Below are 19,025 nucleotides of genomic sequence, written 5' to 3' on the forward strand. Positions count from 1 at the left end.
GCAGAGAGTGGGGGGACTCAGCCCAACAGAGATTTTATAGTGAACTGGGTTTGTTTCAAGGACAAAGACTTTGGCTCAATCAGCAGATCTGAGGTCAGTGTTTATACATCAGCACTCGAACATCGTCAACTGAAGGTCGACAGGCTGAAGGACAAGAATCCACTGTTTTCTGTTGGATATTATTGGACCAGCAGGTTTGTGAGAACGGCTCTGACCTGCCATTACTTTTATTCATGTGAATGAGTCGCCATGGAAACACCTTCATTACAGGTGATTGAATGATGTCACTAGGACATCAGCACACTGTGAGAACAGTGATATATTTTAATATCTGTATGGGGGCAGCACGGTGGGAAGTGGTTGACACTGTTGCCTCACAGCAAGAAGGTGCCTGGTTTGAAACCCATCAGGGGCCTTTCTGTGTGGAGTTTGCATGTTCTCCCTGTGCTTGTGTGGGTTTTCTCCAGGTACTCTGGTTTCCTCCCACAGTCCAAAAACATGTATGTCAGGTTGATTGGTGACTCTAAATTGCCCAAGGGAGTGAGTGTGAGTGTGTGAGGTTGTTTGTCTCTATGTGGCCCTGTGATGGACTGGGGACCTGTCCAGGGTGGACCCCTGCCTTTCACCCAGAGAGAGCTGGGATAGGCTCCAGCAGATCCCTGGGACCCTGGTTAGGAATAAGCAGGTATAGGTGATGGATGCATATCTGTATGTATACATGCAGAAATGATAGAAACAATATACACAGACTACCGACTTACCTGATCTCATTTATATCATCACATTTGATCACCTTTGATGTTTTAAATGTGAAAACAAACTGAACCAGTTGAATGTGTTTGTATGTCTGCTTCCAATATTAAGTGCAAAATAAAGAGAAACAGAGCTTCACAGCAACAGGATAATTTATTTGGTATATAAGTTAATGTGGAGCAAACAGACACAAAAACAAAACACAAGTTATTTTCACACACATGAAAACTTCATGAAAACTCTTGTTTGTTCTGAAAATTTGAGCAAAACTTTTTGCACAGATTTGTTTCCAAACGGCAGAAGCAACATGTGAGGAGGACTGAACGAGTACAAATCAATCAGCACGTTACAGGAAACAACATCAGGGACATTTGTGTTCATCACACGCTGTGTTTGGACAGTTTATCGGAAGTCGTCCGCAGAGAACATGCCCTTGGCACGGCGCAGGATCGAGTCCTTGGACGCATCGTACGGATGCTCTTTGGACGGGATCTCCAGCACGGCCGGAATCGACTGCATGTGGGCGTCGATGGCGTGACGGATCATCTCTGCAATGAACTGGTTGATCAGGATGATACCAATGTCATTACGTGCCAAGAAGCTCCTGCACAGAGGAAGAGTTTAGTCAGCAGAGAGCACGGGAAACTGGGAGTCATAACTAAGAAGCTCCACACATTTCAATCAATTTATCATCCTGGCTGATAGAGGTAATATCCACTTAATGTAACAACGGATAATTAAGGATTTATAAAATCCTTCAGAAAAAATACCCAATGTTGGAAGCCAAACTAAGCTGCTTCCTTGTTGAATGGAGAATGCATTAGGGTTCCAGGATACAGAGACGAGAAGCTAAAACTGGAAACGCTGACCTCAGACACACTAGTTATACCAGTCTACTGGTTTAACATCCTGTTCATGTTGTCAAATCCCACATTTACAAAACCACTAAACTGGCTTTATTTCACGGATTGTTTTCTGGATCGTTAGAAAGACGAGCATAACTTTAAATTGACTGAGTTTTCAACGGGGCTTGGTGCAGCTTCTAAAGAATGGTTTACTTGAAGGTCTCCTCGATCTCCGCGATGCTCGTGTCCTTCTCCACCACCAAGAAATTCGGTTTTCGGTTCTTGTTCAGTTCACCGACCCCACCGAGCAAGAAGCCGGTGCACGTGTCCTCATCGCCGATAACGGCGATCAGTTTCCCGCGGCCGGCCATCACGGAGCACCTAAGTCCAGAGGTCGGAGAAAGACACGAAAAAATTTATTTGGCTTTTCACTGAGGGATCATGTGAGAGTCAGCTGACCAACACTTCCGGTTTGGAGCCGTGAGCGCGCATCCTGCTGTTCGAAGGGAAAACATTCAAAATAAAAGCACAAGCATCGATGCCTATAAACGACATTAAAACATACTAAGTAAATTAAATAAAGTTCAGTCTCCAAAAGTTTGACTACATCTCAAAATTGTCACGTTTTTTTAAATGAAGTTTTGGTTGCATTGGGTTTATTCATGGGCACTACGACAGGCTGTTTCCATTTGTTGGCCTCATACTTCGAACCCTGAACCCGATTTGTCCCAGATAAGCTCAGTGGGTCAGATGACTGATTTGTGTCTGTGCTGCTGCAGGACCAACCTAGTGCTCAGGGTTGACTCAGTCTTGTTTCTAATGACATTTTGGTAAAGTAGCAACAAATGTTGAGAACATTTCTAACAATGTTGGAACAGTTTATGTTCGTATATATAGCATACAAACAAAAATGTGTGTTAATTGCTGGATAGTTCGAAGGTTAATTCACTTTCTGGGTTAGAGACATTAACATTAACTTAACCCTAACTGAAAGTCAGAATCACTGGTGACAAGCTCTTTGGTCTGTAATCACATGAAAATAATATCAATAAACCTGAATCAAAGGAAAACTACAGTGTAAAACCTGAGAATTTCGAGGCTTATTAAAACTTTAGAACGGTACACACACCAACATACATCATCGTACATCAATCTTTGGGTAGTTTTAAATATTTTGACATTAGAGATTTAGGCTATTCAAAGCGGATTTAAAGGATCCTACAAAAACAGACTAACTTAAGAAATAATAAAATAATACAGAACAAATTAAGTGTCTTGTAAACGTGCGGAAAGAAAATACGTTATTTCAGTAATCACTTCAATGATTTTGCGTGTGCTGCTGTTTTCGGTGCATGTGGAATTTCCGACGGCACCTGAAGTGCTCAAAAGTCACGTGAGAATCACAAGCAAGCCGGAAATGCAGCTGAGTGGCAGCAATCTGTAAATAAACTCGAGAAGAAGATGGTGAGTGCGTTGTTTATTGGTGATTTATTTGTGTGTTTTCTTCATAAAGTTGTTTTACTTTCTCCGACGCTTGTGTGTCTGCACAGCGGACTGATTCACCGTAGCTTAGCCTGTCAGCTTTGCGTTAGCTAACCCTGTGCCCATTTCAGGCCACAGCTGCTCTGACTGCGGGTCTGGATCGGATTCCGGACCAGCTCGGGTACCTGGTCATCAGTGAGGACGGAGTTTTGGCCGTGAGTGTCTCCTGGTTTGTCTTTGAGCAGTACTGAACGACACTCCGTTTATACAGCAACAGTAAAGGAACCGGGTTGTTTCTTGGATGATTTATTGTTTATTATTAATTGTTTATTTGTATCCCATCCATCATCTGGTGCTCAAGCCTAACCCGGGTGCTGGCGGGCCGTCTGGACTAATTACTTATGTGGAAATCCCCAAATAACTTTAATTCATTTAAATTTGACTGCGTTTGCGTTTGGATTAGTTGTAAGCAACACGTTTCTCTTTTCTGATTTAAAATGACAAGTGAATAAACAGGAATACTTTTAATGGACCTGACCTCTGATGTGTTCACCTGTTCAGTCCGCAGGTGAGCTGGAGAATGACGAGCACACAGCAGGTGTGATGATGCAGATGGTTCGAACAGCGAATCGGTTCAGGCTACCTGGATCAGCTGAGCCGCCCTTCAAACGCATGTCAGGTAACGCGCGGTCTACAGGTAACCCTCTGAGCTGAAGGTGCCCTCTCACCTGGACCCACCTGGACTCACCTGGACTCATGTGTTTCTCTCCTCAGTGATTCTGGCGGATTTTGTTTACACGGTGACAGTTTCTGGTCAGAAAGTGTTTGTGGTCAAACGTCAGCACAACCAGCAGGAACCGGTCAACGTTTGACAGATGGAGGTCAGGTGGCCTGAGGATGATGATGACGATGATGAAGGTTAACACTGCGGAAAACTTCTGATCAGATTTTGTGAAACTCGTGTGTGTGAAGTATTTTATGTATCATGTATGTTTTGTGTCTGGTTGAATAAAATACGAACTTTCCTTTGTGTTAGTTTAAGCTCATTTGGTCCCGAATCTCATCTCATTCTCCTTCCACTGGTCCAGAACCAGAACCAGAAGCAGTCGGACAACAGATTTTGTCGAGTGCTTTTAGAGTTTTATATTTCTCAAGGTGCAGTGCTGTTGTGTGCCCTTTTAAAATGTAAATAAATGTATAAGCTCATAGAGCACAGGTTTGTGTAACCGTGGGAAAAAACAGTTTATGATGAGAAGCCTGGTGCCCATTGTGCTGGTTTCACATAGAGAAATCATCCGTTTTTACCGGGATAAAGAAAACAACTCAGCAACTTTCAGTTTTAGTTTTCTATTCAGTATAAAAATGAGAAAATGTTGGAGCAGGATAAACGTCTCGTCTTGTTGCAGCGGCTCCTCTTGTCCACCAGAGGGCGCTCGCACGGTTCCGTTATCTGTGATGGGGGACAGATAGAGACGATGATGGAGGTCACGGAGCTCTGATCCGGTCGTGATGAATCCGTTTGAGTGCTCCGGTTCTCCCCGGCCTGCGGAGGACAGCCGGTGTCGGTGGTTGCGCTTCTCCTCGTGGCTGGAGTGTGTATGTGTCGTGACCTTCGACCTGGAGCTCGGACAAGCCATTGAGGTACAGCGGCGTTAACGTTAGCTTAGCCCCGTTAGCATGGGTACCGCCGGGTCCGGTGTTGGTTCAAGAAACAGCCAGAACACGCGGTCAAAAGGCTGCTGCTGTTTCATGAACGGTGCAGCAACGCTGTTCCTCAACAAATTCCGTTTAAAAAACTGGTCATTCTCTGATTTAACTTGGTGTCAGTGATGAATTAAATGGAAAAACGGTGATCTCTTAGAGCCGAGTTCGGCACCAGACAACTTTACTGATCGTACATTTCTAAGGTGTTTCTGACTAATGCAATGAAAGGTGGGCTGGGGATCAGGTCTTTGTTTCATTTAAAGGGCCGGTCATTTGTTACTAAAGGACTTTCACAACCTGGTGCAAGGACAGGCCTTAATTTGGCCGGTTTTTGGGCCAAGTCTGGTGTCAGTCTTTTCTCTTCAAAAACTGCTCCAAAATCCCGTAATACGAGTCCAGTTTCTGCAGCAGCCACAGGTGACAGTACCATGTCACAGTGTCATGTCGTCAAGTATGAAACTACAGTTAGTTTATTTTACAGCTGTCTGCACTTTTTCATTGTGTCAGTGAAACTTAAGCCAAACCCCGTTTAGTAAAATGAGTATTTTAGCCTCTGTAAATGCATTTTTCTTTATGCCACTTTCTAATATCTAACTAATGTTGAAAAATGTTTGGCATTTTACTGGAATTTGGTATGAGGCTGTTCTTCCTTTTTTAGCTGGTGTATCCTCAGGATGTGAAACTCACTGAGAAGGAGGTATTGATTTACATCTTCCTGCTTTGCCTTTGTCTTGCTTGAATGAAGTTCAGTTTATCTGTGATCTTTTTGTTGAACATGTCTCTTGTTTGTTGTCAGAAAACTAGTATCTGCTACCTGTCCTTTCCTGACTCGTATTCAGGTAAATTCCGCTGTCTGATAGAATAACACTGTATATAATAAAGGGCAGAGGTCACATGGTCTGTTATTTCCCAGGATGCCTTGGGGACACTCAGTTCAGCTTCAGGTTGCGTCAGTCGGTTGGCCGCAGAACTTCAAGATTCACAGAAGATGTTTACAACAGAGATGCACCTGTCACTCTGCAGGTGAGGACACACAGGAAACAGATGTCTGCTGGTTATTGATTGATAGGTTAGTCTTTAATGTGATTGATTAATTGTTTTGTTTTACTGGCTCATTGGAGGCCTGAGTAGAGGTGTGATGGGATTTTACTCATCGTTTACTGTCAGAGATCAGGCCGCCAGAGGTTTGTGGAGGGTTTTAAATATGAATAATATTGAATGTGTAAAAATATTTCTCTGTTTGTTACATAAGACACAATCGCTTATTTCAGTCGTGTGTGAAGCAACATCCATGGTGTGATTCCACCTGGGACCTTGATATGTCAGATTATTTCTTCACTGGATGAAGCACCAACGGATGCTCCTGCCTGTTTGTTTTCTGCACATAATTTTACTTATGTTTGGATCGGCACTGATTTCATCCTCGCTTGTTTCCGCAGAGAGAAGTGTCCCATTTCTTTGGTTACGTCTATTTCAGACAAGTCAAGGACGTCTCTGTAAAAAGAGGGTACTTCCAGAAGGTCAGGGTCACCTCCTTACACCAGGTCACACCAGTTCATACCTGCACTCACCTGGTCATATCAGAGCTGCAGTACACAAACCACATTACCACCTAACCCCAGTTTACTTCTATGGCTCTGTTTTTCAAGAAATTTCATGAAGCAGGTTTCAGTTTTAGAAGATGTTCATTGAAGACATTTCACAATAATAGCTGCTCCCATGCCATCCCTCTGACACACCTGTTCCACCTGCTGATACCTATTCAGTTTGACTAACAGTTTGGTCATGTGACTGTGATAGTTACCTGATCATGTGCCTCTTGGTGTTTCAGTCTCTGGTGTTGGTGTCCAGATTGCCATATACTCATCTGTTCCACTCGCTGCTGCAGATCATCGCACCTGAGTTCTTTGAGAAGCTGGAGCCCTGCCTCGAAGCAGGTGATGGTGTCATGGTTGCATCATAACCACAGACCAGTCAAAACAGAAGTTTTCACTTTGTTGAAATGTCACCTGACATCTTTTACCCACCCTCAGTATGTAATGAGATTGACCAATGGCCTTCACCCATACCTGGACTGACCCTCAACCTGCCTGTAATGGGTGTGGTCTTACAGGTGAGGTCTGGTTCTGTAAATAACAAAGGAAAGGTACAAAACATATTTTTGTGAAAAATGTCCTGTAGTCAACACTGAAAAACAGGAGATAAGAGGCTTTTTTCTAATTTGTCAGACTTTCTCCAAATATCTGTGAACAAACCAGTTTGATTTTCCAGGTGAGGATTCCTTCAAAAACTGACAAACCAGGAGGAAGTCCGGTCAAACAGATTGCCAGAGAGGTCAGAGCCCTTCTGTTTTTCTGTTTCATGCACCCTCAGTTTCTGTTGTTAAAAACGTTTTGTAAGAATGTTTTGTTTGGTCAGAACCTCCTGCCAGCTCCGACTCTGCTGCCCACCATCCATGAACTGGACCTCTTTAGGTCAGTGCTCAGTTTGGCTTCCTGTTGGTGTTGTACCTGCTGATCCGTGTTCATTTCTGATGTGATTAGAGGTTAAATTAGCAGCAGTGTCCACTTATCTAACATGACCTCTGACCACAGGTGTTTCCAGTCAGTCCTAATCCACCTGCAGATGCTCTGGGAGCTCATGTTACTTGGGGAACCAGTGGTTGTCATGGCACCATCTCCCAACGTCTCCTCGGAAACCGTGTTGGCACTTGTCAGGTAACTGAACAGCCAATCAGAATGAACGTTTATATTACACAGCTTTCTTTTCCTACAGTTTTTCTTTTATTTTTGCCCAAAATAAACATCAGTGTAGCACTTGTTGGTCAGGAGATTCTGGGTTAATCAATAATGCAACAGCGTCTCATGTCAAGATACGTGACTGTCTTTAATTAATAGATAATTATTATTATTGATCCAGAGATTTGGCTATTCTCAGAGCAGAAAACATAGTTTAAACGTTTACAACAAAGCTGTTTAACTTCTAACTGAAAGAAAGCAGCCAGTTTGACATCCTGATTTTTAACAGAAGAACTGATCTGACCTTATTTATTTAGTTTGATTGTAAATGGAACGTTTTTGTACCTGAACATATTTCTTCAGCGCTGGGTATTGTTTTTCTTGTTTTAGCCAATATCATCAGTCCCAGCCTTGCTCAAATATGTTAATTATTGTGTTTAGTGTCAGATCTACAGTGGGTTCTTTTATTGTCTGTAGTTTGTTCTGTGTCACATTTTAATTTCATTAAAAAAAAGTGAGTTTCAACAAGGTGCTGGCAACCAATCAGAGAGCAGTGTTTGTGTGGCTGCCATGGTAACGGTGTGTGTGTGTCCAGCTCCATCAGTCCTTTGAAGTTCTGCTGCGACTTTCGTCCTTATTTCACCATCCACGACAGCGAGTTCAGAGAGTACACGACCAGGACACAGGCCCCGTGAGTTTACAGCACCCACACACCTGAAGGTACCTGTGTGTGTCAAAACACACCTGTCAGTCCTGTGTCGTCTGCAGGTAATTTTCTGTCCAGTAATTTCTCATAAGATCTAAAAAAAACTAAAAAGTTCCAAAAAAAAGTTTTATTACAAATTAAATTTAGTTTTTAGCACAAAACATGAACAGAAATAGGAGAAAACACAGCACGTTTTCACTTGTATTCAACAAAAGTCAGCCTTTGTGTGTATTGTGACCTGTGAATACAGAAAATAAAAGGCGTTTAAAAACAGAAAATAAGATTATTGAACTGTTTAAGTGTGACAGATCAGTGATGCCATTTCTCTCCGTCAGAGCAAGCGTCATCCTCGGAGTCACAAACCCGTTCTTCATCAAGACTTTTCAGACTTGGCCTCATATCATCAGACTGGGAGAGACCAAGATGGCAGGTGGGAAACAATGTGATGTCTCTTTTTATTCTCTTTGTTTTCTGTTTTTCTTCTCCCTTTTTGTCTTTATAGCAGTGTTATTGCTTCTTTTCTTTTCTTTTCCTTTTTTATATTATATATAATATAATCTTTTTCAATTTTTTTTTTTTCCATTTTATCTTTTTCCATGTAGTTTTTTTTAGTAATTCTTTTCAACGAGTTTAAAACTGCATATATTAATTATATAGTTGGATTAGCATTAACACTACATTCATTAGTCTGAAGGGCCTCATGTAAGAGTAAAGAGACAGATATCATCAAAATATAGTAAACATACAAATATAAGTATAGGATTCCATGTTCTGTGCTACAGCACCAGGTATTTTTATTTGTAATTATTTTAACCTGCAGCAGAACAAAAACGTAAATGAGACCATTGCTCATTTACTTCCCATTCAGCCCAGATAAATCAGTGTAAATGTGATGGAATAAAAGAATGGAAACTCATGACTGTCAAAAAATCCAATCCATGAACCCAATTGTGGTCCACATTTGCTTCTGTAGGTGAAGACCCAGATCCTAATCTGAAGAAATTGAGTATTTACTAAATGACTCCTGTTCTCGACAAACCCAGTCAATTTTGAGCACCTGATAATGAATTGGTAAAATTACATTCAAGCATTTTATAATTTCACCCAAGCCATTGCTGTCAAAATGTATTATTATTAACTGAGAAATGCTTGTTCACGTGTGAAGTCTTCAAATCTCTGCATTAAAATTAATCCAGTGTAGATTTAAAAAACATGCATCATGGTGATTACAGAATCACATACTGATACACCTGTACAAGCCTCATGTCAACCTATCTGATCACTTGCAGGTGATTTACCTAAACAGGTGAAGGTGAAGAAACTGTCCAAACTTAAAACCCTCGATACCAAACCAGGTAAAATGCTACGACACTCTGAGTCTCTATAAATTTGTGTTTGTGTGTTTAATGTTTCTGTTTGCATCTGCAGGGATCTACACAGCATACAAGACATTTCTACACAAAGATAAGATTCTGATTAAAAGACTGTTGAAGGTGAAGCTGCAGCACAAACTCCATGTTAATGCTTTATCAACATAAAAACCTGTTTCCTTACTACGTGTATCTCTATCTTCAGGGGATTCAGAGGAAGAGACCTTCAGAGGTTCAGAGTGCCATCTTGAGGAGACACCTGTTAGAGCTCACTCAGAGCTTCATCATCCCTCTGGTGAGAAATCAACCAGTCACATCTCTTTACCCTGGGATTTATTTCAGTCCTGAGGTCAAATGTCACATTCCCACATTTAGAGAATTTGAGATCAGTGAGGACCAGGTGTTTAAGCACAAATATACACTCATCAGCTGGAGCATTAAACCCACCTGCCTAGAGTTGTCCAGCCAAAACAGCAGCTCTGTGGGATCAGACCAGATGCCTTCGCTCCTCACAAGCATCACCTGCTTCCTGATTTATCCCACCCCCTGACAGGTGCCACCATAACGAGATGAGCGATGATTTTTACTTTACTGCTGGAGGATTTAATGCTGGGGCTGATTAGAGTGCATGTAGGCTGATATTGAGATGGCCTTTAGAATAAAATGGCTCTGTAATAGAGATGGGACAATGTCATTTTTCTAATGTTTATGATTCGATTCAGTCACGAGGAATAGAAACCCAAAATGCCCTGTCCAATATATAGCTTTGAGTTACTACTGTATGTATGTCTGAAGTGATATACTGCAGAAACAACAAAGCTACAACCAATTCACCTCAACTACAAATTGCCAGACAAGGTTGTCTTCACTGCAGAGAATCCAGAGTAACTGGACTCAACATGTCACTTAAGAAATCTATATTCGGGGAGTTAAATGTGCTGTTATTGTAGCATTACAGCTTAACAGTTTAAGAGCTTCTGAATTAGCTCTCGTGTGTGATTTAAACAGAGGATGAGTTTGCAAGACATAGCTAGCCATCTCCCAGTTCTCCCTCATGATGTGCACTGTTATTGTGATGTAGGTCTGAGTACCGCAGCAGGTCCAGCTGTCTGTTAAGGAAATGCAGGTAGCTGCTTTCCATAACCTCCTGTCTCGTTTCTCTGGAGAGAATTGATATGACTACACTAGAAAAGTGTTTTCTCGATGGAACCTGATATCTTGTCTCCAACACTGCCAGCAACTTTCTAAAGCCACTGCTTTTGACTACAGACAATGGTTGTAGGTTGGTTGTAATGAAGTTGCCATTTGCTTTAGGTATTTCTTCAGCACGCACACTAGTTTTAGGGAGAGGACTAGATAATGATATAAGCAGTGTTGTTTGGTCCCGATGACAGATTTTTCGGTGTCCTTTTTCTTTGCTACATATTTATGGTAACAGTGGAGATAAGTGCTCATGTTGGTAGTGTTACAGATCATTTTCATCTTACCAGCGACTCCTTCATTAATTTCTCCACATATTACAGGAAAGCCAACGTACTCCCATACCCATGACTTAAATGCAGATGGAGCATGTTCTACCTCTGTCTTAGCAGCGTCACCACCTTCATCGCCCATTGCTGCTTCCATGTTTGGTAGTTTAGACACCATAGCCTATAGCAAAGATGACTGTGCCCTCTGCAGTGTACGTGTGGAATAATCAATAGAAAACATTAATGATGGCTGTTGACTTGCGTTATCTTATTTACAAAAAATATAAAGTCGCACATGTATGAAAACCACACAATACGTATCGCTAGACCACGTGATACATTAAATTTTTGTATCACAATATATCGTATTTCGAGTCATTGCCCCATCCCTACTCTAATATGAAAAGTCAGTTTCTTTAGAGAAAACCTGTATTAGTTTTACCTGTAAGGTACAGAAAGCTTTTCTATCAAGAAAAACAGGATGTCTTCAATTCATCAAAATGTCCAGTTACAGAGCAGAGTAGGTTAACTGTGTTTTGTCTGTCAGGAGCGGTACATGGCGAGCCAGATGCCACTGCAGAGATCTGTGACACCCTGGAAGGTAAACAGGAAGTGGATCCTCTGTGATGATGTCACATTGGGACCTGCATGCATTTCACTCCATTTGTTTGTTTGTTTTCTTTGTTCAGACTCCTCCTCAAATTCGACCTTTCAGTCAAGACGAGTTCATGTCCACTCTGGATCACACTGGCCCTCAGCTCACCTCAGTACTCAAAGGTGATTGGATGGGACTGTACAGGTGAGTGGCTCAGGTGCCTATAGGTTGGTCAGGGGAAAAAAGGTAACTGTGTTTTTAGTTTGTTTTATATTCAGATGTTTTAAGTGTTTGAGCCTCATTTGTGCTTGTGAGTTTTGTGAATCCATTTCTCGATGGATTTTTGAAAACAATGAAATTCATACGTTTTGACCCGAGACAGGAAGTTCTTTAGGTCTCCAAACTTTGACGGATGGTATCGCCATCGACACAAAGAGATGACCCAGAAGCTGGAGAGTCTTCACCTGGAGGTCATATGTAACGCTGTGAGTTTCTCTCTTTAAATATCTGGACCCTGGGTGATGGTCAGACTGAAGTTAAAAATCTGAATGTGTTCTGTTGTTTCCAGGACCTTTTGGGTTGGACCAAGGACAAGTCTGAGGTGGAAATTGTTGATCTAATTCTGAAGCTCAGAGAGAAACTGGTGAGTCAGTTAGAACCACTGCTGAACACTAGCCTGAGATTTAGAGGATCCTGTTGTACTGCTGTGAGAATATAGGGCATTTCTGAGAAAACAGTTTTTGTTTTTCTGACTGTGAACTGTGTTTTAGATTAAAGCTCGTAGGCAGCAGCTGCAGGTGAAGGATGGAGTTTTGGACAAACTTGAAGCTTTCATAACTTCCATCATCAGTTCACTGCCTGAAGACCTTCAGACGGTACTTGGCACACACTGACAGTTTCATTTAATTAGAGAATTAAATCTGTGAAAGTTTGACTCTTTCTGCAAATTAGAAGCTTTCAGGGCTGAGCCTGTCATGACACTGCCTTCATTGAGATGTTGAAATGTTATGACAGAGAATAAAAGCAGCTGTTTTTTTAGCAGAGATGAGTCTGTTCTGAATGTTTTTTAATCAAATTAATATAAATAAAATATTGGATCAGTTAAGATGTCTGCGGTTTCAATAATTAAACTGAAAATCATGACTTAAACTGATTTTCCACAGATAAATCAGCTTAATTTTCAAAATGTTACCTTCTCTGAAACACAATTTTGTTCTCAATTTTTGTGTGTGTGCGTGTGTTCATCTTTGTTCGTCATTCCTGAAATACTATGACTTTGTTTTTTACAGGATATCTGAAAATGCTCTAAATTTTTTCTTTGGTCATATTTTAATTATTTTCTTTACACTAATACATTTAAGCTCAACATTCAGCTTTACACATATAATAAAATTTATTAAGTTTACCCCTGTGTTTTTCACTATTTTTATAACATAATGGGTTAGGATTAGACTTATTAATTCCAATTTATTTTTCTGTTGAGTTTTTATGTTAATGATTAACCTTTTCACTGAAAACAAACGGACCCTTTTATTTTTGTATCATTTAAACTCCTAAACTCCACACACTGCCTGAATGTAAGAAAAATATTTATAATGAAGTTAATGAAACAAAAAAGGCAGTGTCAGAGGTAAAAATCGTTAGATCGTGTTTCATAATTCAAGAAAAAGAATAAAACATGTCAAAAAAAACTGTAATGTTACAGAAAAAGTAATATTCTTAAAATGTACCGTGACAAAAAAAGCCCAAACAAAACTTTTTCATGTTGTAAGGGCAGAAGTCGTATCGTTATGATAAAAGACAAAAAAAGTTCGGGGGTAAAAAGTCTTAACATGACAAAGTGTTTGACAAATGTTAACGTTACGATAAAAAATTCATATTTTCAGGAGAAAGTCAAAGTTACCTTATGAAAAATCTTCAAATTAATTAACCAAAGTCACTTTGTGAAGCCAGAAAAATAGGTTTATTTCAAGAAGAATCAAAAATACACACTGTCTAAATGTTTACTCACTGTGTCGCATAGTCATATATTCATACATGTTTAAATATGTACACCCTCGTGTGCAAACATCTTATTCAGAGTTTGGGTTTATGTTGTCAAGCGTAACTACAGGATCAAAGAACAGTTATTGAGATTACGCATAAAAAAAAGATGATCAGATAAAATTTCAAAGCCTTAGGTTGTATATTCTTTTTGTAAAACTGAAAAAAAAGATCTGCAGCAGGCAGTGTAGAGTGGGGAAATAAACATAAACAGATACTACACAGAAGCGTTCATAAAACTGATTTCTTAATAATTTCTCCCCCAAAAACATTTTAGATGATTCAGATGATTTGAAACAAGTGTGGTAGTCGATCGATGAGGGTAGTCTCTCAGTAAGTATCACACCGCTATTAATTTGTCCTGCAGAGAATTTTTACATGTTTACAAAAACAGATTGAATTGATTTCATCATGTGTTTTTATCTCTTGTTGTTGAGCCACCACGTCGGCCCCTGCAACCTCATGACTTGTTGTTTTTCCTGCGGGCTGAAGTGCAGGATGGTCAGGATGGCAGCAAGGGTCTGGTGCCTCCCGCTGGCATCCTGCAGCGTCAGGAACTTGTAGATGACATTCTTCAGGTACTCCATGTTGGCGCCCTCTCTGCTCTGGTCTCGGATCAGTTTGTCAAGTTGTCCTTGCAGCTCTGTCACCTCCTCGTCATGTCGCTCTCTGTTAGCAATAAGTCTGGCCTGCAGTTGATGGAGGTCCTCCTCCAGCCGGTGTTTCTGCCGCCGCATACCACTCACCTCCACTTCCTTCCTGGCCAGCTGCTCGGCGTAAAGCAGCAGCGTAGGTTCACTTGGCGTCGTCCGCTGCAGGGCCTGGCTGATGACATCACCGTCGCTATCGGCACTGGATTCGTGCTCTTCGGCAACTGTCTTGTTGCAGTCATTGACACAACTAAGTGCAGCAGCTCGCAGCCTCTCTAGCTCATTGTCCTTTTCATTCAGTAGCGCCATGGTCCTTTCTCTCTGTTTGTGCAGCTCGGCCTCCAGTCGCAGCAGCTCATCACGGTGCGACACCTCTGCCCGCTCCACTTCCTGTTTGTGGCTCTGATGTAGTGTTACTGCCTGCTGCTGCCGCTCCTCCAGCTGCTGGCGGTGTTGGGTCTCTGCCTCATCACTCTGGATCCGCAGGTTGATGTACTTCTCCTTCAGCTCTGTCAGTTGATCCCGAACCTCCTCCAGCTCCTTGGCCTGATAACCGTCTTTGGCATTCTTGTTCTTTAGGACTACTTGTGCTCGCAATTTGTAGCGCTCAAACTCATCCTTTAGCTGTCGCAGCTCCTGCTGATAGACCAGCACTGAGGCCTGCTCTCCACCCAGAACTGCATCGGGCTCCACCTGGGTTTGGTTGTTATGGTCTGGGTTCCTCTGAGCCGCCAACAGCAGCAGTTTCTTCACCTTCTCCAGTTTCTCTTTCAGCACACTGACGTCCAGCTGCGACTCATCTATGCCAATGTCAGAGTTTGACCTGCTGGAGGCAGCAATGGCCAGCGTTTTGTTCTCGGTGTCCAGCTGCACAATCCGGTCTCTGAGTCTCTGAGCAGTTTGCTGGTCTCGCTGCCTTGCCTTCTCGCAGGAACCCAGCAGCTCAGACAGTTCAGAGACCCGTTGCTCCAGACCTGCAACTCTGATCTCTGCAGCCTGAGCACGCTCACGAGCACGCTCCTCCACCTCACATGCCTAAAAATAGATAGAGAATTCAGATACACCAAGAACTAACTCTTGCTGATGTCTGGTTTTGGTTTCAGTTTAACATTCCTTGTGGTGTTTCACAGCTTAGTTACTGAATTTAGTTACTTTAAACTTTAATTTAGTTAGGGTGTGATTTTAGTTCTGCATTCCTGGTTTCAGGGTTAGGGTTTTGTAAATCTGCTAAAGAAGGTGGCATCTTAACACTTTTTGGTTACTTTTGAACTTAGTTTACTTCATGTTTTTCTAAGTTTTTCCTGGATTTTTCAGTTCAGATAGGTTTATTTAGTCAATTTGTTGTTTGTTCTGATCTCAATTTTACCTTTCTGGTCTCATTGTTGATCTGCTGCTGGAAGTGTTTTTTTAGCGCTATCAGCTCTTGCTGCAGTTCATGCACTCTGGGATCTGGTTTCTTTTGGTCCTCCTCAGCTGCCTGCAGTCTTCTCTTCAGTGCATCTCTCTCCTCCCTCAGTTGTTTCAGGTGAGCCTCAAACTCTGCCTCCCGGTCCACAGCTTGTAATGTCATCAGGATTGTGGTGTTGGCATCCTGTAGGCGGAGCTCTGCATCCTGGCGCAGGTCTCGTTCCTGTTGCAGGATCCTCTGCAACTCTCGCAACTGCAGAACATGGTCTCCCTGCTCCTGCTCCCTTTCGTGCTGCTGCGTGATGATGCGAGCACGACTCTCAGCTAGCTGTTGCTGCAGGGCACGGAGCTCTGCCTCCTGCTGCATCATCCCAGCAGCCAGCCTGTCCTGCAGCTCCTCCACCTCCTGCTTCAGTTGACGTTTGTCGGCCTGGAAACTCGCCTCCATCCGAGATTTTTCCTGTGTTACCGTTGCCAGGGCGCTGGTGAGTGTGCTGAGCTGGCTCTTCATCTGGGCAACTCGACGCTCCGCCTCCACAACTGGAGTGGGTATGACTGGCTGCTGAGGCTCCTCACCCACACTGGTACACTCAGAGCCACTGGATTCAAGCTCCGACCTCAGGGTCTGCAGGAGGAAACATCAGAAACATCAGCTAGTTCATTACAGTAAACTACTGCTCCGATTCTTCATGCTTGGCTCAGGCTGTTTAAGCTCTTAAGTACATTAGTATTAGTTACACTGTAGTTGCATCAATTTCTTTGTATGTGTTGTTTATATTAATGCGTTTAAAAATAGGTTGGATCTGTTCTGTACTAATGGGACAGGACAGCAGAGACAGCATGTAGTGCTCACACAGTGTGTATGTGTAGCTCAGACAGCATAGGTTTTCCAGGTGGGGGATGTGAAGAGCACTTTTTATTTTTTTATTTAAGAGATTCTAATAATTAGTGTCCATGCAGTGGTGAGTGTCGCAGACACATAATACGGTTATACTACTACTCACTGTGTGTTAAAGGATTTACCAAATAAGCTCAAACTACCAGTCAAAGGTTAGGGGTCACTGCCATTTTTATTCTAAAAATGTGTGTTTATTGTAATGTCTAAGTTAAATCATTTAGAATTTCTATCTGGGGCGTAATTAAATTTATCTTATAACACAAACATACAGGTGAAAACTCTCCAGGTCTCAATAAATGTGATGTGAATGTTGGATCCTCCAACAGCCTCACACCCTGTGGCTGAATCTAATATTGTTGGGACAGACAGCACCTGTTGTTGTTGCACCTGTAGGTTTCTTTGCTTACCCTCTTCACCTCTGACACTTTACCATTTTGATTTGGACCAGCTCAGCTTCAGCCCTGGACCTGAGCTGTTCACATGTAAGTAAGCTGTAGAAATGGGGTGATCTAACCCACAGGTGTCAAACTCCATTCCTCGAGGGCCACTGTCCTGCTTGTTTTCCAACTATCCCCGCACTACCCACTGCTGATTGTCTGGATAAGGTCTGTACGGCCAATCAGAAGACGCAAGGGCAGACATAGGTGGAAAAGAAGCAAGATAGTGGCCCTCGAGAACTGGAGTTTGAAACCTGTAAATGGATGTTAAAGAGGTCAGTGGTGTTCTCTTTAATTGTTCTGCAGTCTGATGTTTTAGTTCAAGATAAATGTCTGCTAGAACCAGTTTACTTTTGCTTAATTTTGATTTGTTCAGACCACGCAGGCAGTCATCCAGGATCAAGTGGATGTGTTTTGACATAAAGTGCTGTTTTCTATTTGAATGATTAAAATACTCCTTAATATAATTTGCTGCTGCAATGTTGAATAATACTTCTTGAACCAAGCCTCATTGTACTGAAGAAGGGTTAGAATTAGGATATGTTCCCTGTTTGCTACATTTCATCAGTAGACTCTTTTAAATGTACCATTGAGCTGGATTTTCTTGCTGGTTCTCCCTGGTCTTCCTCTGACTCATACGCTCTGGTGGTTTCATTAGGTATGTCCACAGATGCAGCTGTGTCTATACTATCCTCACTGTGCAGCGAGCAGCCGTCCTCTGGGAGGTCTGGGGCAGCAGTGGTGTCGATGTTCTGGTCCTGTTGGGACTGGGTCACTGTTAAGACTTTCAGACTGGCCTCCAGAGCCTCCTTCTCCTTCAGAAGACTCTTGTAGGCCCGGACCACATCCTTGAGACGGGTCTGGTACTGAACCAGCTGTTTCTTCTGGGACTCTATGGTGTCCAGCAGCTCCTTCCTGCTGGGACCACCCCCAAAGCTCATCCCGAACTTCTCCATGATGGTCTATGGTCTACCAAGGACAGATCACACTGACGGTCTACCAGGATTAGAGTATATTGGATCTATCATCAGGACACAAGTGGTTCATCTGCAGCTCACGGAGAAACTGGGTCTGTTGGTTTTAGAACACAGTCACACGTGTTTAGAAAACATGATGTAGCTTAATACCAGTAATTTCACTGTACTGGGTGTACAGACACTAGGCAATGAACAACAAAATCAAAAACGACAGAAACAGCTTAAACTCTGCTTAAGTATAAAAACTTAAATGGGCATAAACTTATATCTTTGCATTTTGGACTGTCAAACAAAACAAGCAGACGACATGTTTGACTCTGGCAGCTTCCCTTATTTACTCTGAATTGTTGGAAATATTGAGATTATTATTTAACGATTACCTGTCATTTCATAGGGAAAACAACAGATTAATCGATTAAGTAAATTACAGCTCCAGCTGCTTTATGTTATGTAAACACATGAAACGGCATCAACACTAAAGCTCGATCATAAATTACTAGTTTTAACAGAACCTTTATTATCGGGCATTCCACTAAAATCTCCACAGCTCTTACCTGATAAATCACCAGTTTATCTGTTGGAGAAAATCGGATTTTTAAAAGCTCAAATAAACAGATTTAATTTATTTAATCAAAAAATAAAAAATCCAAAGGCTAAACCCAGCCGCCATGTTGGACTGACCCGGAACTGGGGGAGGAGGAAGAGACAAGAATCTGATGCAGCGTTCAAAGTTATCAGGATTTTTACCGAATAGTCTCAGCCCTGAACAATGTTTTATAGTCGAGTGTCGTGTGTAAGCACCATTATTTATATGATTTTATTGATGAATAGGTTGAAGTATTATCCTGAGGAAAAAAATGAAATGTAAAAACAAATGCCAATTATTTACTGGGTTTTATGATTTTATTGAACGGGAACAGACAAATGAAAAACTGTCGGTTGAAAGCAATA

General features: G+C 41.9%; 4 protein-coding genes across 5 annotated transcripts; 2 read left to right on the forward strand and 2 right to left on the reverse strand.

Annotated features, from left to right (window-relative positions):
• Window positions 1-887: 887 nt before the first annotated feature.
• Window positions 888-2,062, reverse strand: atp6v1f (ATPase H+ transporting V1 subunit F). Its single transcript, XM_026326905.2, has 2 exons — window positions 1,812-2,062; window positions 888-1,357 (listed from the first exon to the last, which is right to left on the reverse strand). The coding sequence occupies exons 1-2, from the start codon at window positions 1,967-1,969 to the stop codon at window positions 1,156-1,158; spliced, it is 360 nt and encodes a 119-aa protein (XP_026182690.1). The 5' UTR covers window positions 1,970-2,062; the 3' UTR covers window positions 888-1,155.
• Window positions 2,063-2,923: 861 nt separating this feature from the next.
• On the forward strand, window positions 2,924-4,121 carry lamtor4 (late endosomal/lysosomal adaptor, MAPK and MTOR activator 4). The gene is made up of 4 exons (XM_026327078.1): window positions 2,924-3,062; window positions 3,212-3,295; window positions 3,642-3,759; window positions 3,855-4,121. The coding sequence occupies exons 1-4, from the start codon at window positions 3,060-3,062 to the stop codon at window positions 3,950-3,952; spliced, it is 303 nt and encodes a 100-aa protein (XP_026182863.1). The 5' UTR covers window positions 2,924-3,059; the 3' UTR covers window positions 3,953-4,121.
• A 387-nt stretch (window positions 4,122-4,508) lies between these two features.
• Window positions 4,509-14,120, forward strand: dennd6b (DENN/MADD domain containing 6B). 2 transcript variants are annotated; one of them, XM_026326443.1, is made up of 21 exons: window positions 4,509-4,721; window positions 5,443-5,481; window positions 5,581-5,623; window positions 5,698-5,807; window positions 6,224-6,304; window positions 6,616-6,721; window positions 6,818-6,897; window positions 7,056-7,118; window positions 7,203-7,258; window positions 7,379-7,501; window positions 8,118-8,213; window positions 8,564-8,658; window positions 9,518-9,583; window positions 9,657-9,721; window positions 9,804-9,893; window positions 11,615-11,668; window positions 11,757-11,866; window positions 12,045-12,147; window positions 12,231-12,305; window positions 12,433-12,537; window positions 13,983-14,120. In XM_026326443.1, the coding sequence occupies exons 1-21, from the start codon at window positions 4,590-4,592 to the stop codon at window positions 13,998-14,000; spliced, it is 1,710 nt and encodes a 569-aa protein (XP_026182228.1). In that variant the 5' UTR covers window positions 4,509-4,589; the 3' UTR covers window positions 14,001-14,120. The 2 variants fall into 2 exon arrangements, with proteins under 2 accessions (XP_026182228.1, XP_026182227.1); XM_026326442.1 differs by lacking the exon at window positions 13,983-14,120 and having other exon boundaries at window positions 4,510-4,721; window positions 12,433-12,767.
• Window positions 13,603-18,770, reverse strand: gcc1 (GRIP and coiled-coil domain containing 1). Its single transcript, XM_026326441.2, has 4 exons — window positions 18,629-18,770; window positions 17,685-18,168; window positions 15,722-16,387; window positions 13,603-15,390 (listed from the first exon to the last, which is right to left on the reverse strand). Exons 2-4 carry the CDS (start codon window positions 18,051-18,053, stop codon window positions 14,125-14,127), a joined length of 2,301 nt encoding a protein of 766 aa, XP_026182226.1. The 5' UTR covers window positions 18,054-18,168; window positions 18,629-18,770; the 3' UTR covers window positions 13,603-14,124.
• Window positions 18,771-19,025: the final 255 nt, after the last annotated feature.

This window comes from Mastacembelus armatus, chromosome 23 (genome assembly GCF_900324485.2).
Source record: "Mastacembelus armatus chromosome 23, fMasArm1.2, whole genome shotgun sequence".
In the NCBI taxonomy this organism is placed as follows: Eukaryota; Metazoa; Chordata; class Actinopteri; order Synbranchiformes; family Mastacembelidae; genus Mastacembelus; species Mastacembelus armatus.